General features: G+C 42.7%; 2 protein-coding genes across 8 annotated transcripts in view; one reads left to right on the top strand and one right to left on the bottom strand.

The window, feature by feature from the left end:
• The window catches only part of LOC125739888 (polymeric immunoglobulin receptor-like), a 117,971-nt gene that overhangs the window by 5,014 nt on the left and 97,480 nt on the right, over window positions 1–15,477 (bottom strand). Inside the window, exons 1-3 of one of the 4 annotated variants that reach the window (XM_049010430.1) lie at window positions 3,849–3,986; window positions 2,736–3,047; window positions 240–560 (exon numbers count right to left, since the gene is read on the bottom strand). The exons of 2 other annotated variants lie outside the window; for them this stretch is intronic. In XM_049010430.1, the coding sequence (XP_048866387.1) occupies window positions 240–560; window positions 2,736–3,047; window positions 3,849–3,897 (682 nt within the window). In that variant the 5' untranslated portion in view covers window positions 3,898–3,986. Of the gene's footprint in view, window positions 1–239; window positions 561–2,735; window positions 3,048–3,848; window positions 3,987–15,477 lie in introns of those variants that run through there. One more of the 4 variants, XM_049010429.1, reaches the window with a different exon arrangement.
• Window positions 12,227–15,477, top strand: part of LOC125739891 (polymeric immunoglobulin receptor-like) — a 37,197-nt gene continuing 33,946 nt past the window's right edge. For all 4 annotated transcript variants that reach the window (XR_007397363.1, XM_049010439.1, XM_049010438.1 and 1 more), the window contains exon 1: window positions 12,227–12,339. Coding sequence is in view for 3 of the 4 variants with exons in the window: in XM_049010439.1 (XP_048866396.1) it covers window positions 12,291–12,339 (49 nt within the window). In the remaining variant the exon portion in view is untranslated. The remainder of the gene's footprint in view (window positions 12,340–15,477) is intronic.

Raw genomic sequence — 15,477 nt, 5'->3', positions numbered from 1 at the left:
AAATGACTGTAGAATCAGGGAGGAACAACCAAGTGAGATGACATGCCCTGGTCAATAAAGGGTTAACAGGCCATTTATGTAGAGACTGGGGTCTGTTTAATACAGAGGCAAGGAATGTCAAAGAATGAATTTACTACAGGGCAGATACATGCTTTTGAACCATCATTATGAGCACCAGTTAAATTAATACAGAGTTAAATTACAATGACATTAATACGACAGAGATTATATTAGCTTACTTGGAGTAACCAGGAAGAAGAGACTGTCAGACGTTTCCTTAGTCCCTCCTTCACCCACAGAACACCAATAATATCCCCAATCTGACTGCTGCAGGTTCGTCATGGTAACTAGGAAGACTAAGTTATCAGGATCATCAGCGATGGTCCCCTTGGTCTGTGTCGCTTTAGTAGCTAAGGTGCAGGGGGGGCTATTTCCTGATTTACACCAGTATTTCTCACGGTTTTTATGCTCCTGACCATAGAAACAGGGGATGGTGATGGATCCTCCCGTTTGTCCTCTTAAATAACTGAATGTCTTCAGGGTGGAACTTCTCTCTTTAGCTTGTAGGAAAACAAACAGTCAGTATTAGAATTATCATTGGAAAGTATATGAATCACCCAGCTTCCATCTGCTTATCATACATACATCTGCACATGTACTATTGGGGGCCGTGTGTAAATGTCCAGGTATTCAGGCTCCTGTAGGAATATTTAAGATAAAAGAGGCAGCGTGAATCCTCCCGATGCAGCAGCCATCACCCCCAGCCAGGAGGCGTCAGGACGGCGTTTCATTGTAAAAACAGGCAGCACCAGTCTGTCATTATGTCACCTGCACATGCAACACATGCTGATTCACTTTCATTTGTTAATTTCTGATTAATATTGTCTTTGCACTTCGTCTTGGTTATTGTCGTTTATGTTTCTATCTGTAAACTTTATGTACTCCGCTGCTATATTTAATATTATCTTATGTTAGCCAGCACTCTGGAAATCGCATTTGTCTTGGAGTTGGGAAATTTATCGCATCACACGTTGCATTAATTTTAAAGCCATGATGTGTTACATTCGACCTTTCCATATTACAATCAGGAAAAAACCTCCATAAATATTTTCAGTCACCTTCATCCCCTTGGCCAGCAAACCGAGAAACGCAAGATCACTGTGGGATAAGTGAGAGGCTGCCGTAAACACGCTTGGTGTCACGCCCAGGAAAGGGTCGATGGGCGATCGGGGCTCGGACGGCTCAAAAAGCAGGCAAACAGGCAGGATACAGGACTAACGGGGATTTAATAGGGAGATTCGGGGTAAGGAACATTTGACGGCAACTGACATCAATGACAGACAAGGGAAACAGGTAAGACCAGGACTTAAATAGGACGGGACTAATCAAAGTAAGTGGACAATGCAGGAAACGATCAGGGAAGCACACGTGGGTAATCAGGGGGCGTGGCACACACGAGGAGCGGACGAGCCAGGCATGACACTTGGCCTCTTCCAAACCACACTGAAGGCTACATATATTTTATGCATTTATAAGTTATTTTTGTGTGTCGTCTGTGGATTTTGCAAAACTCCCAGAAAATTCTCATTTAATATTTTCTGCTGACCCTGCGTTACACCGAAACCGCTATTGGGAAAGTCAGGATGCGGAAGGGTCGACTGTATTATTTCTTTGGTCGCATCAACGCATGCAGTATTTTGTTACCCTAATGTGAAAACAATGAGTATAGATTTTAATTATGCTGGTTGTAAACGTTAGAGTTTAAGTAGTTATGCTGCACATGATCCCAGAATTCAGAGCTAAAATCAAACATTCAGCCACTGACTCACAGGGAAGCTTAAGTTATCTTGTTTAATTGTTCTTAAAATGACCATACATAGGATAAAATATCATAATTTGCAATATTTGTTTTATTGTAATCAAGGCTTATACTGTACTTTAAAATCTTATACCTTTTATGCCATAAAGTGAACTTTAGTGGGTGTCAAATTTCACTTTGTGTATCCATTTAAAAAATTCAAGATTTTAGATCAATCACGCGGTCGGGATCGTTAGGGCACAGAACCATAGAGCTGGTGTTGTGTTGAGCAATTTACATTACCTTAACTTTTCCGGTACATTAAAATTATGCAATTTATTGCTCTGATCCAATTTCCCCAAAAATCAGAAATGCAAAAATACATAAACTGTTCTTAAATCTTTCAGCTTTGCAACCCACAATAAGTAATCAATTTGTATGACAAGATGTGTATTTTTACTCAGATTTGTTAGTTTTATATATTTTTTCCTCATATCAGTATTTATTGCCCTGGATTTGTTGAAATACTTTAGTTTATTACAGAAATAAATGGTAAGATAACGAAACTGATTAATTACCCAGAGGCAAAATTAATAATTTAGACAATTTGAGTCTGTCTGCAAACTAATTTAAAAAATTTGAGAAATTTTACATGTTACCAAAATGGGTTTGTGATAATGACCCATGTACTCACATTTGTGTTAATTCCACTTTAATTAGTGGCATTTCACATTAAAATATTGATGAATATAAGTTTTAATATTAGATGTCAATCATAGAAAGCTGTGTGTTTAATTAATGTATTTTTAAAATTGATTCCCAGCCATAATATGTATATAATTACTGCTTTCTACTGCTATGTTACTCATAAAACAATTATTCCTTTAAAATGTATTACAAATGAAGGTGTTTTTAGGAGGAAAAAGATTAAAGATACCTGTAGAACTTGGAATGTATAGTTTGTCAGAGATAATCTTACGCATCCTGCCCTCAAACACAGCACACCAGTAATTGCCTTTATCCGACCTTTGCAGGTTCCTCATGGTCACAATGAAGACTAAGTTATGGGGATCATCAGTGATGGTCACCCTGTCACTGCGTGTCACACTGCTGCAGGATGACTTGTCTTTCCCTTTGCACCAGAATTTCACACTATTTTTATACTGCTGACCATAGAAACACGGGATGCTGATGGATCCTCCTGCTGATCCTGTTAATGTCTGTTTGGAGCTTCTTACAGGGATGACGACTACAAGAAAAACAAATAACCTGTCAGTAATGTGCTACGGTCTTTGGAAGAAAAATAATAGTGTTAGACAGACAGATACCGTGTGGCTACTGCTGGTTTCTAGAACCAAGCCTGTCTTCTCACCCTGCTTATGGGTTTTGGTCTGTATTTGGTAAATGTTGTTTCCTACATTGTTCCTGACCTTTGCCAGTATGTTAACCTACGACTCTGGACCCTGTCTGTATTTTGCCTTCTAAGTCAGATTACAATCTATTAAACTCTCTGAATCTGCACTGGGATCTCAGACCACTTTCATTACAAGACCATGTCAATTTCATTAGCATGTTATCTTGTCTGTGAGAATAAGGAAGTGTTTCATTTTGAATTCTTTAGAACTGACATCCCCATATGAGATAAATAATACCCACTGATATGTTCTGAATGCCAGAAGACAATGAAGGAGAGTATTTCATATGAATATTGTGTGAAAATATCCATACTAGCCATAGGGATCCCAAACAAGTGATTTTCATAAGGGATTTATATTTTTAGACCAGAACCTCACTGGCACAATATGGTACATTTACACTCTGATATCAGCTTTGTCAGTAATTTACTCAGTTCTGCTCAGTGTCTGAGCGCTTCACTTGCTCACAATAAACTTTTGTTATGTTTCCTTTCTGAGAAAAAGCTTCAATAGGGGAAAATAATATAACATCAGCTAATTTTCAAATCAAAAGAAAGTACTAGACTAAAAAAAGCATTTCTTTTCCTTCTTGTATGATCAGTTAAACATAAAGTGAACAAAATGACAAACTTTACCTGATAACACTTTAAAAGTGATGAAGAGGAGGAAGAGGAGGGGAGCCATGTCTGGGGTGTCGATTGTGGCCTTTAGCTGTATCTGTCTCTATCCATCTGTAATAAACTGACTGTCTGTCCTCATTCTGAATGTGTCAGTGCATTAAAGAGGGACCTGGCAGAGAGGGAAGGAAGGAGATCACACACAAACACACACACACACACACACACACACACACACACACACACACACACACACACACACACACACACACACACAGAGCGGCAACCACAAACACCCTGAATGAGCTGCTGCTGTTTTCTCAACAGTTTCTGCATCTTTCATATGAGTCGTCAACACCTCTGTAGAGAAGTGGCAGACATGTTTGCTGTTATCTCTGCTTCAGTATAGAAGACACTATTCTTAAATGGTAATTTATAACTTTTATAAAAGATTGCAAATATTACTTTAAAAATGATATTGCTACTAGAAACCACATTCCTGCAGAATCCCAAATCATCCTGATTTAATTCACTGCAACTAATTAGCTGGTTCTGATGAGGCTGCAAATTCAGATGGAAGAATTTCATAATCACCCTTAGTTCAGCTAATTACTGTCAACAGTGCAGTTTACATTAGGTTATTGGGGTGTCACTATAAAAATGCTCCTGAAAATGTTTAAATGGCTCCCCTGATGAATACAAGCTGAGGTGAGCTTTGACCCAACATGGGGTTGTAAACGATAAGATTCATCTTCATTGTCATGAAATACAGGATTAGTCTTATTAATACGACCAGATGTCCAAAGAGTTTGAGATGTTTATCTTTGAGTGTGGAGTCACATGACTGTGGCAGAGAGGTGACAAAATGACGCAGACACACGGCTTAAAAATAGCCTGTTTTATTACCACAAAACCATCTTAAGCTGCATCGCCTTCAGCAAAGCCTGCATACGCCCCTCTGGTCGGCTGTCGGCCACCTGCCTGCATTTCACTTCTGCTAAACTGTACAGAGAGACGTGTTGGTAAGTGTGGGTCACCAGCTTCAAAGGGGGAATAAACTGCCAAAGCCAGCAGTGATAAAGTGTCAATCTTCACATCCGACCTCAAGTGACACGTACATCAATACATGTGTCTTTAAGTAAAACATTATTTACATTTTCTTCACGTGTGTCTTGTCTTAAAATGGATGAGAGAGGGATAGAGGGCTCTCAAAGGAACAAACAGGCACGCTTAGGTTCACTCAAAAACACTTTAATACAAGTGATACAAGATAACCTCGCATTAAAATCAATATCAATTAAAAACAATGCAAGACAACCTTATACCACCAGAGATATAGAATAGTATAAATTATACGAATATATATATAGGAAGCAACAATAAAAATATAGGTAAGGCGAACTATTATCACAAGTGGTGATAATTAATCCCCTTAATCAATCGAACGCAAAAGCAGCTGCTAAACTATTTACACTCGGGCGTGCCCTCATCACCCACCTTCACACACGGACTGGGGAGCCCATTTCAGTCCTGGCAGGAGACCAACACGTGAGTCCCGAGAAATGCCGGGCGATGCGCGCTCTATCCCGTGGCTAAGCTCCGGTCAGTACTGAGTTTTCCCCGTCCTTTATACTAAATTGGGTGCTGCCTGTGGGCAGGGGACGAGCTGGTCAGGCTCACCCCTTCCCCCCCAGGGCAAGGTGTTATCCAATTCCCCCTTTTGTCCGAGTGATGCTGCTTGAGATAATAAAACACAATAGGCGTCCTGGCGCCGGGTGTCTGCGCAACGCCTCCCTGTCCCCCCTACAGACAACATAGGGTGCTAGATAACGACCCCCCCCTGTCTCATGAAACCAAGATAAACATCCTGGCTTCTTTTATGAGCCCAAGTTCTTTATGGCAGGACAGGGTTTACGGGGGATCGGCAAAGAATAACATGTTCAATGACATTCCGGGTGAATCTTGGACGATTGATCTTCAGGACGATCAGTCTCCACACGATCAGAATTAATCCACAGTTACGATCTCCCAGAATATTACAGTAAAAGGATTAATTCCATATATGTGGGTGACGTAATCGTCCGTGAATTCATTCTAATACAGTGTCTTTACAGAATATTTTGAAAAAAAATATTATGGTACAAATTTTCATCATCCAGCAGTGACAAGAGCATCTTAAATAGATAAAAGAAAGAAATTGTAAACAGCAGGACCACAGAATGCGTAAAAGAGGAAGTGTTTGTTCGTGTCACTTCCTCCTACTCACTGATGCAAACTTTGCTGTCTTTTTCCTAACCCTAACCTTAAAAAAATACTTCTTCACATCCGGCCTTGAGTGACACGTCCATCGGCACATGTATTTTCAAGTAAAACATACTGTAAATTTTCCATCACATGCTTAGTTCAAATCTTTAGCTTTTGTTTTGAAATTTCTTCAGTGAAAAACTCCAACACAGACAAAAACATTTTAAACAGAAAGACAAAAAAATGGAAACAGCAGGGCAACAGAATGCATGGAAGAGTTTTTGCTCGAGTCACTTCCTCCTTCTCACCATTGCAAACTTGGCCTAATTACATCTTCTGGCCCTGCTGTCCTTTTCTCCCTGAAAAAGACACATTTATCTGGCTGAGCAGCAGGGGGCGCTGTGACACAGTGAGCACCATGCTACCTCACTTGCTGTCTGCCTGTGTATCATTTGTATTTTCTCTCTCTCTGCCTCCCCCAAGGACCTGCAGCTTAGCTGTCTGCTCTCTCCACGTTCCCTGCTGTGTCTGTGTGTGTCTCTGGGTCCCTGTCCATCCCCTGCCCTCTGCTCCAGGTTCCTCCTGACCCCACACTGGATAACTGCTAATGGGGAACAGACAGTGCGTAATGTGACCCAAACCATGGCCAGTTACTACAGAGTGTCTGTATGAAACATTACTATAGTGAAATTGGGCAGCGTGAGCATCGTAATGGTAAATAATAACATATTTACTGGTGGCAGCCTGTCCAGTACCTTCCAAGTCATTTTCTTTTTATGCCTTAGTTGCATGTATTACTTGCATTTATAATTGTAATATTTAAATTTTAATAATAATGGTTTAATCGAGATGCCCGGCGATGGGCTGGCCCCCCATCCTGGGTTGTTCCCTGCCTCGTGCCCATTGCTTCCGGGATAGGCTCCGGACCCCCCACGACCCAGTAGGATAAGCGGTTTGGAAAATGGATGGTCCTAGTACATCACGTTTATCAGAATAGCAGCATGACTTACAGTACTGAAGGCAGTGTGTGATTACAGTACTGTGATAATATATGTGTGACGTGTAAACAGCAGACAGGTCAGAATGTTTCACAGCTAAAGAATAACAATAGAAACAGCACAGAACAATGATGATTCTTCATATCGCAGACATGACAAAGCGACAAATGCAATGTGCAAGAGATATTTAAAGGTGGTGTGTGATTTCCAGTACTTTTGGTCTATATGCAAACTGGACACTACAGTAGCGGCAGTGTATGTATTTAAGTTCTGCATAGCAGTTTAAGAGGTGAATGAGGCAGTGTGGAAGACGGTGATGAAGAGCCTGACAGCCTGGAGATAAAAACTGTCCTCCAACCAGGCAGACCTGGCTCTGAAGCTGTAGAGTGAAAAGTCCATGTGAGGAGCCCTGCACAATGCTGCAGGCCTTCTGAACGCTGTGCTGTAGTGACGGAAGAGGCAACCTGATAGTGTTCTCTGTTCTTTTCACTATCCTCTGCAAGCGCTTGTGATCGAACGTGTTGCAGTTGACGCACCAGGTATTGATGCAGAATGGTCAGAATAACGTCGACGGTGCCTCTGTGGAACGTGGTGAGGATGGAAGGGAGGAGCCTCGACCCATTTCAGCCGCCGCAGGACGTGTAATCTCTGCTGGGCTTTCTTCATTCGGGAGGAGGGGGTGCCTGTCCATGTAAGTTCCTCAGTTATGTGCACACCATGGTACTCCTTACGATCTCCACAGCTGACCCCTTCATGCTGAGTGGAGTATGGACAGGATAAATCTTTCTAAAATCCATGATTAATTCTTTTGTCTTTTCAACGCTGAGAGATATGTTGTTGTCTTTGCACCATGCGGATAGCCATTCCACCTCCTCTCTGAATGCAGTCCCTGTTTATCAGTCCCAGCACAGTTGTATCATCTGCAAACTTGATGGTGTGGTTGGTGTTGTGTGCTGCTACTGTATGCAGTCATAAGTCAGCGGGGTGAAGAGCAGAGGACTAAGAACGCAGCCCTGCAGAGCTCCTATACTCCTGTACTGTGATGGTGTTGGAGGTGTTGTAACCTAAATGTACAAACTGGTACCTCTCTGTCAGGAAATCCAAAATCCACTTGCAGAGAGTGGTGTTCAGGTCTAACCCACTCAGCTTCACAATCAGCTTTCGAGGGATGAATGTGTTGAAGGCGGAGTTAATATCTATGAACAGCTGCTTGCACATGTAAGAGGCTGAGGTGTGTGTTTGGCTGTGGTTTGGTCTTTATAAACTATTGCATATTGTGTCTCTGTAATAAACTGCCTGTTCATTTAGAGGCTGAGGTGGATAAATGTCATAACCCTAACCCTAACCGGAGCTCCGCTTTACATACTTAAAGATCACGCGTTTCCTGGGGAGGTGACGTATGTCCGGTGGAGCTCCACTACACAAGCGTCTGCAGCTAGACCCTCTTGGACAGAGGGCACATGCTCTCAGGTCCCTCCTGCATCCAAACCCTTCTCCGAAAAATGCTAACCCCGCAAGATCGGCCATTGCAGTCAGATCTTGCACACTACGAGGAGTAGAAGTTGTCCGACTTGGCTGCAGTGTGTTTATACTCCACGCCTGCAGCCACCGGAAGATCTCGTTCAAGTCGAACGCAGCCAATGAATCTGCATCCCGGAGACTGAGCTTCTCACCGTGAATGGGTTGCCTTCCTACGTGTCACATGAGTTCTGTCAGGGAGCCGGTATTACTGTTTACATCCCATTGTCGGCGTGCGACATCATGCATGTGACTGTTGCGCTAATTTAACGCAACAACCCAGCGCCCTGATTTCCATCTCTGGCATATCTATTATCTCGGTATGTTAGTCATGCTATCTTCTGCAACATCTTCAATAACTTAACTCATTTTCTCAAGTGAAAGACTAATGAGCACAGGACCTTTTGTATGCCAGTATTAAGGAAGCTTATAGGTGTTGCAAAATTGAGCTCTACTGATGCTCTTTCTCACTCACGGCCAACGACTGTACGCTGCTGTCTCTTATACAGACACCTGCCTTCTGAACAGACTTTGAACGTAGATATTCCATTTTGCATTGTATTTACCATAGTGGTACATTATTTTGCAGTTTTTTTTATTATCCTTTAATTTGTTTGTTTTATCCTACTAACATTGATATTTTTAATATTTATTTTCTGGTACAGATTGGGTTTGTTTATCGCTTTGTTTTATGTATAAACTCTGAAGTGACACACAGTCTGAGTAAAACTATATGGTCATAGTCTCTACTAATGACATCACAGTCGCTCAAAACACAAGCAGAGCATATGTATGCCTGTGCAGGTCGTCCAGAGCATAATATTCTTACGGGCTTGAAATGATGGCAACCGGACTTTTTTTTTTTTTTTCATTTTCTTGAAAACATTTCACCTCTCTTCCAAAAGGCTTCTTCAGCTCTAAAACTCTGATGGGGAGTCCCAGGTATTTAGTGGGGGGTAGTTTCATGTTCTCTTCGCACGCTCTGCCCATGTTTGCGTGGGTATTCGCCGGGTATTCTGGTTTCTTCCCACGGTCCAAGAGCATGTAGGATAGGTTGATTCGTGGTTCTAAATTGGTCTTGTAGTTGTGTGTGTGTGTGTGTTTGACTGTGTGAGTGTGTGCGCCCTTCGGTGTGTTGCCGACTGCCCAGGGTTGGTTCCCGCCTGTTCCCATTGTTCCCAGGATAGGATCCGGTCCCCCCCCCCCCCCCCCCCCGCAACCCCCGCAACCCCATTTGGTATTCAGCGGTTTCAGAAAATGGATGGATGGATGGATTTTGTGGAAGACCCTGTATTTACTGCTACTGTAAATAAAAACATCACCCTCTACAGGTGCAGTACATCGTAACTACTCGCCCTCCTGATTCAGTCCCCTGTCTTTTTGAATATTGTAATCAGGACGTAACACATAATAGTAGTTGATACTTTATTGATCCCTGTAGGGAAATTGTCTCCCACAACTTGCTCTTTTTTCATAGAGTAAGTTGTTTGTGAAGGGCTGCCACCCGTAGCAGCGCCCAGGGAGCTGGGGATTAAGGGCCTTGCTCAAGGACCCGCAGTCTGAGGCTGGGTTCGAACCTGCGACCTTCTGATTACAGGCACACAGGCTTAGCCCACTGAGCCACTCACTGCCCCCTAAAAAAAAGCTTCAATCTCTTCAATGATCAATAGCAAACAGTTGCACAAGTCATAATTTTGGCATAAAAATGTCTCTTCTCTTTCTTTTATAAAGACTAGCAAAAATGAACTAACCGGAGGCTGGGGGCAGGTTACCCCATCACGTTAGGTGTGTCTGGGATTATTCTGCCCTTCTCTACAAACAACACTTAACTAACTCTGCTGTTGTTAATGTCATTCACCTGCAGATTAACAGTCGGCCTGTCTCACAGGCTGGGTAAAAAGGAACTGAGTGCATGTGGTCTGGTCACCTGCACTTACAGATACTGCTCTCTGTGCAGTTTAGCAGAAGTAAATTGCAGACAGGAGGTCGCACAGCCCAACACTAGGCCTTCCGCATTTATTACCAGTGTTCTTCACAATTCTGCTTTATAAATCAGGACTTCGTAAATTTTAGACTTCTTTCGTTATTTTGGGGTCTTTCGTTATTTTGGGCTCCCTGGTTCCTCCCAAGGTTTCTTCCTTGCCTCTGTCACCTCTGGCTGCTCTCTGAGGCGTTAAAGGGGTAAAAGCGTCAAGGAGACTCAGGGTCGGGCAGAAAAACCGCAGGAGATGGCAAAAATTCAGTGGTTGGGGCATTTCTTCACACACCATCTTGGGTTTTGGTGCTTCTGGTAAAATGCGTAACAAAGAAGGAGAGAATAAAGGGAAAACTCTTCTAATATAAATAAATATCAACAAACAAATGGAAGCATACCCGACCATCACATTAACAAACTGTGGCCACTAGCCCTCACACATGTGAGGACCTATAACCCAATAGATTACACAGGCAGACTGACAAAAGAAAAGGACCTCTTTCAAGCCTACTACCTCTTTATATAACCCGTTGTCCCCACCCATTTAATTGGAAACTACCATTCCCAAATACTACACAGGGGTAATATCCCCCAAAATGGGCAAAAGGAAGATGGGACTAAGGAATTAAATAATACCTGGCCTTTTGCATGTATCAAACATTCAAAGTAAACACCTGCCAGTCACATTTACCATTGGCAACAGTTTACTCTCATTAATTCCACAAGGATGCAACTTCCACCCTTGTGTACACCCCCACCTCCCTGCAGCCATCCAGGAACAGGGGCCTGCCTCCATAACAACCAGGACGCTACAACGGAGGTAAGGACTACCAACAATCCGTCCTCAATACAACCCACTTCTTCCAAAGTCGTTCAGCATCTCTGCCGTAGCATCCATTTATATAATAAACGCAATGAGGACGAGTCTCTAAGCTGTGGTATCACTGGGGGTTTTTCGCAAGGACAAAGGAATTTTGTAAAATGCATGATGGAAAAAGAATTTGAACTGAATTGAACAGCCGTGTATGTAGACTTTGCTAAAAGCAATGCAGCTTAAAATTGTTTTGTGGTAATAAAACTATTATTATTAATAAAAAGCTATTTCTCAGCTGTGTGTGCGTGTCACTGTAACCTCTCTGCTACAGTCATGTGACTCCACACTCAAAGGTAAACATCTCAAACCCTTTGGACATCCAGTCATACTAAAAAGTCTAATCATCATGAAGCACATCACATACAACCCCCTGCTGGGACAAAGCTCACTTCAGCTTGTTTTCTGAGGTCATAGGTTTGATTTACATGCTGTCCATTATCTCCTGGAGGTGCCCTGACGCCAGAGGATTGTTAAAATAATCAGGGGTGACATATAGAGTCTTTCAGTCTTACATAAAGGTTAGGAACTACCATCTAAAAATAGTGTCTTATATACAGCAGCAGAGATAACAGCAAACATGTCTGCCACTTCTCTACAGACCCTTGTTGACGACTCATATGAAAGATGCAGAGACTGTTAAGAAATTGGAAATACTGGCAGCTGCTTTGGGCTGTTTGTGGTTGATGCTCTGTGTGTGTGTGTGTCAGTGTGTGTGTGATTTCCTTCCTTCCCTCCCTACCTACCAGGCCCCCTCTTTAATGCACTGACAGTTTCAGAATGTGGACAGACAGTCAGTGTATTACAGATGGATAGAAACAGATACAGCTAAAGGCCACAATCGACACCCAGACATGGCTCCTCTCCTCTTCCTCCTCTTCATCGTTTTTATACCATTACCAGGTAAAGCTTGGCATTATGTTCACTTTGTTTGACTGACATAAAAGTATTCTGATGTTTTGATTATTTTCCCAATATTTCCATACAATAGTTAATTAGTAGTTTTGGTGTGTTATTGTGTTACATTATACCTGCTACTTGGATATTAGCACAATAATCTTAGATATAATTCTATATATAACTGCTATTGATCATAACTCAGAATATGAAACTACTATATTTGGTAACTGACATTCCGGTTTAACCCCCAAATTTAGTGCTTGAATAAAGAACTACATTATGATTACTGACTGCAGTCTGACTCCATTGGGTCATGTTTGCCAGTGCGGACATTCTCCTTTCAGATTATTTTGCCCAAATTATTTACTTTGGATACCTCTGACTGGTCGGGATATTTGCGCACGTTGTTTGTTGTCATCATATTGCAATGACGACATCCACATTTCTCCCAATAGAGGGTTCTCTGGTGTCTAAAGAGTCAGATTCTTTAACCACAGATTTAATGACATGTGGAGCATGTATAGGTGGCATCAGTGGTGGTGGGATTCCTGGCTGTGTTCCTCCTGCCTCGCTTTTGTTGTGAACTAGCTGTCCTGTTCTCCTCTAGCATGTTTATTCCATCCACACTGAGCTGCCACCAGGTTTTACAGTCAGCAGCAGCATTCTATAGACCAGGGGTTCCCAAGCTATGGGTCACAGTCATGGTTGTGGTGAAAAGCCTAATTTGTAATATGGCATACGAGGTGTGGTGAATCTGTCTGAACACCTGCAAACCTCTGCAGAGGACGCTGCGAATGCCATGTGCTAATGATTGGTCACTGTACTGTTGTCGTGTTGAAACTTCATCGTATTGAGTACTTTCTATCCAATTAGAGTCTGATCTGTTTCTAGTGGTTGTTTTAATTTAGTGCATGTAGTGCTGCCAAGTTTTGATATAGCGACTTTTTAGACCCCTTTAGCACCTAACAACAATTCTAGCAACATTTTTGACAAACCTTAGCTACTCTCTGTACAACGTTGTCGTCACTATGGAAGTGAGCTGAGCTCCCTGCTGCTACGCCTGGCCCCGCGTCATGCAACGCCGGCCCTTTGAGATCCCCACACTGTTTTTTGACCAGTCACTGTGCACACAGAGGTTCCTCTGTGAAAGACATACACTATATTGGCAAAAATATTGGCACACCTGCCTTTACACACACATGAACTTTAATTACATCTCATTCTTAATACATAGGCTTTAATATGGGCTTAGCTTACCCTTTGCAGCTATCAACAGCTTCAGTTCTTCCAGGAGAGCATTTGTGAGGTCAGGCACTGATGTTGGACGGGAAGGCCTGACTCACAGTCTCCACCCTAATTCATCCCAAAGGTGTTCTGTCAAGTTGAGGTCAGGGCTCTGTGCAGGCCAGTCAAGTTCCTCCACATCAGACTCACTCATCCATGTCCTTATGGACCTTGCTTTGTGCACTGGTACACAGTCATGTTGGAACAGGAAGGGACCATCCCCAAACTGTTCCCACAAAGTTGGGAGCATGAAATTGTCCAAAATGGATTCCAATGTTGCAGCATTAAGAGTTTCTTTCACTGGAACTAAGGGTCCAAGCCCAACCCCTGAAAAACAACCCCACACCATAATCCCCCCCCCCACACCAAACTTTACACTTGGCACAATGCAGTCAGGCAAGAACCCAGACTCGTCCATCGGATTTCCAGACAGGGAAGTGTCATTTGTTACTCCAGAGAACATGTTTCTACTGTGATGAAAGGCTAAAGGCTACATGTTGAAATATACACTATTTCAACATTTGCAGATTGGTTTTGTTTCTTTCAAAAATTCCACTTCTACCATTTCTTGTCTAGTTTTAATGGTTTGTGTATTTTTTTTATTTCTTTTTAGTCTTTTGTTTTTCATCCTTTTGATACTTATTCCTCCTTCCTCTTTCTAATGACTGTTTTATTAAAGGTTAGGTTTTGTCTGTCTCTCATTGTCTCTCATTCTCTCTCTAAGTGCTAACGCCACCTTTATCATAGTAACACTGCACACACATTCAAATCAAACTTTATTTGGTCTTACATACAGACATAAACAACTAAAACATACATTTGTAATATAAATACATTAAAACGATGACAACCTAAAACCTACAACCAAAAATACCCAAAGGGGTGGGAGTTACTACTGGAATTCAATGGATGGCTGTAGCAACATCAGGGCTTACAGTCTGAAGTGTAACACAGAATTTTATGCCAAGCTGTCAGACATTAAGCTACCAAGAAAGATTTTGAAAAAGCAAAGCCATCCAATCAGGCAACCCAATCCACACGGTCCTTTATAATTTGTTAATAAAAGTATAGAAATAGAGATGAAGGTACCCAGGACTTTGAAGGCTGAGACCCTCACCACACAGTCACCACTGATGTAGAGCGTGGCCAGGTCTGCGCTGTTCTACCTGAAGTCGAAGATGATTGGGGGGGGGGGGGAGTTTCACTGTCTGACGGCGGTTGGTGAGAAAGTCATTTGTCGAGGTGCAGGTGAGTTGGGGGAGCCCCAGGTTAGACAGGTTACTGACTAGTATGTCTGGGATGATCAGTGGACTGGTTTGCTCTGTAAGCAAACTGGTGTGTCGAAGGTGGGAAGGAGATCGGCTTTGATATGGTGTAGAACCAGCCTCTCAAAGCACTTCATGACAAGAGAAGTAAATGCTCTTGGGCAGAAGTCGCTGAGGCTGTCAGTGGCAGATCTTTCTGAGTACAGTAATGATTCTGGCTGACTTCAGATGGGGTTAGGGTTAGGGTTAGGGTAGGCTCATCGCACGGAGCGATGGAAGATGCTGGTTAAGACGTGTGAGAGCTGTTCAGCACACGTTTTAGCACCTTCACAGGTATCCTGTCGGGATCAGCAGCCTTCCTCTGGTTCACTGACCTGTAAAGTGCGTATCTGGATGGGGCTCCCCAGAGTCTGGAGGGGGCTGGGAGGGTGAGACTGGGTGTTGTTCTGACGTCTCACAACGTGCAAAGAAGCAGTTCAGCATCTCTGCCACCGAGCCCCCCCCAGTCCATGGATGTTGACAGTGGTTGGTAATGTTCTGCTACACTCTCCGAGGGTCTTTTCCAAAGAGGTGGTCTTCTATCCTCCTCTTA

The sequence above is a fragment of the Brienomyrus brachyistius genome, chromosome 4 (assembly GCF_023856365.1).
Source record: "Brienomyrus brachyistius isolate T26 chromosome 4, BBRACH_0.4, whole genome shotgun sequence".
Lineage (NCBI taxonomy): Eukaryota > Metazoa > Chordata > Actinopteri > Osteoglossiformes > Mormyridae > Brienomyrus > Brienomyrus brachyistius.
This window is presented reverse-complemented; position numbering and strand designations above follow the sequence as displayed.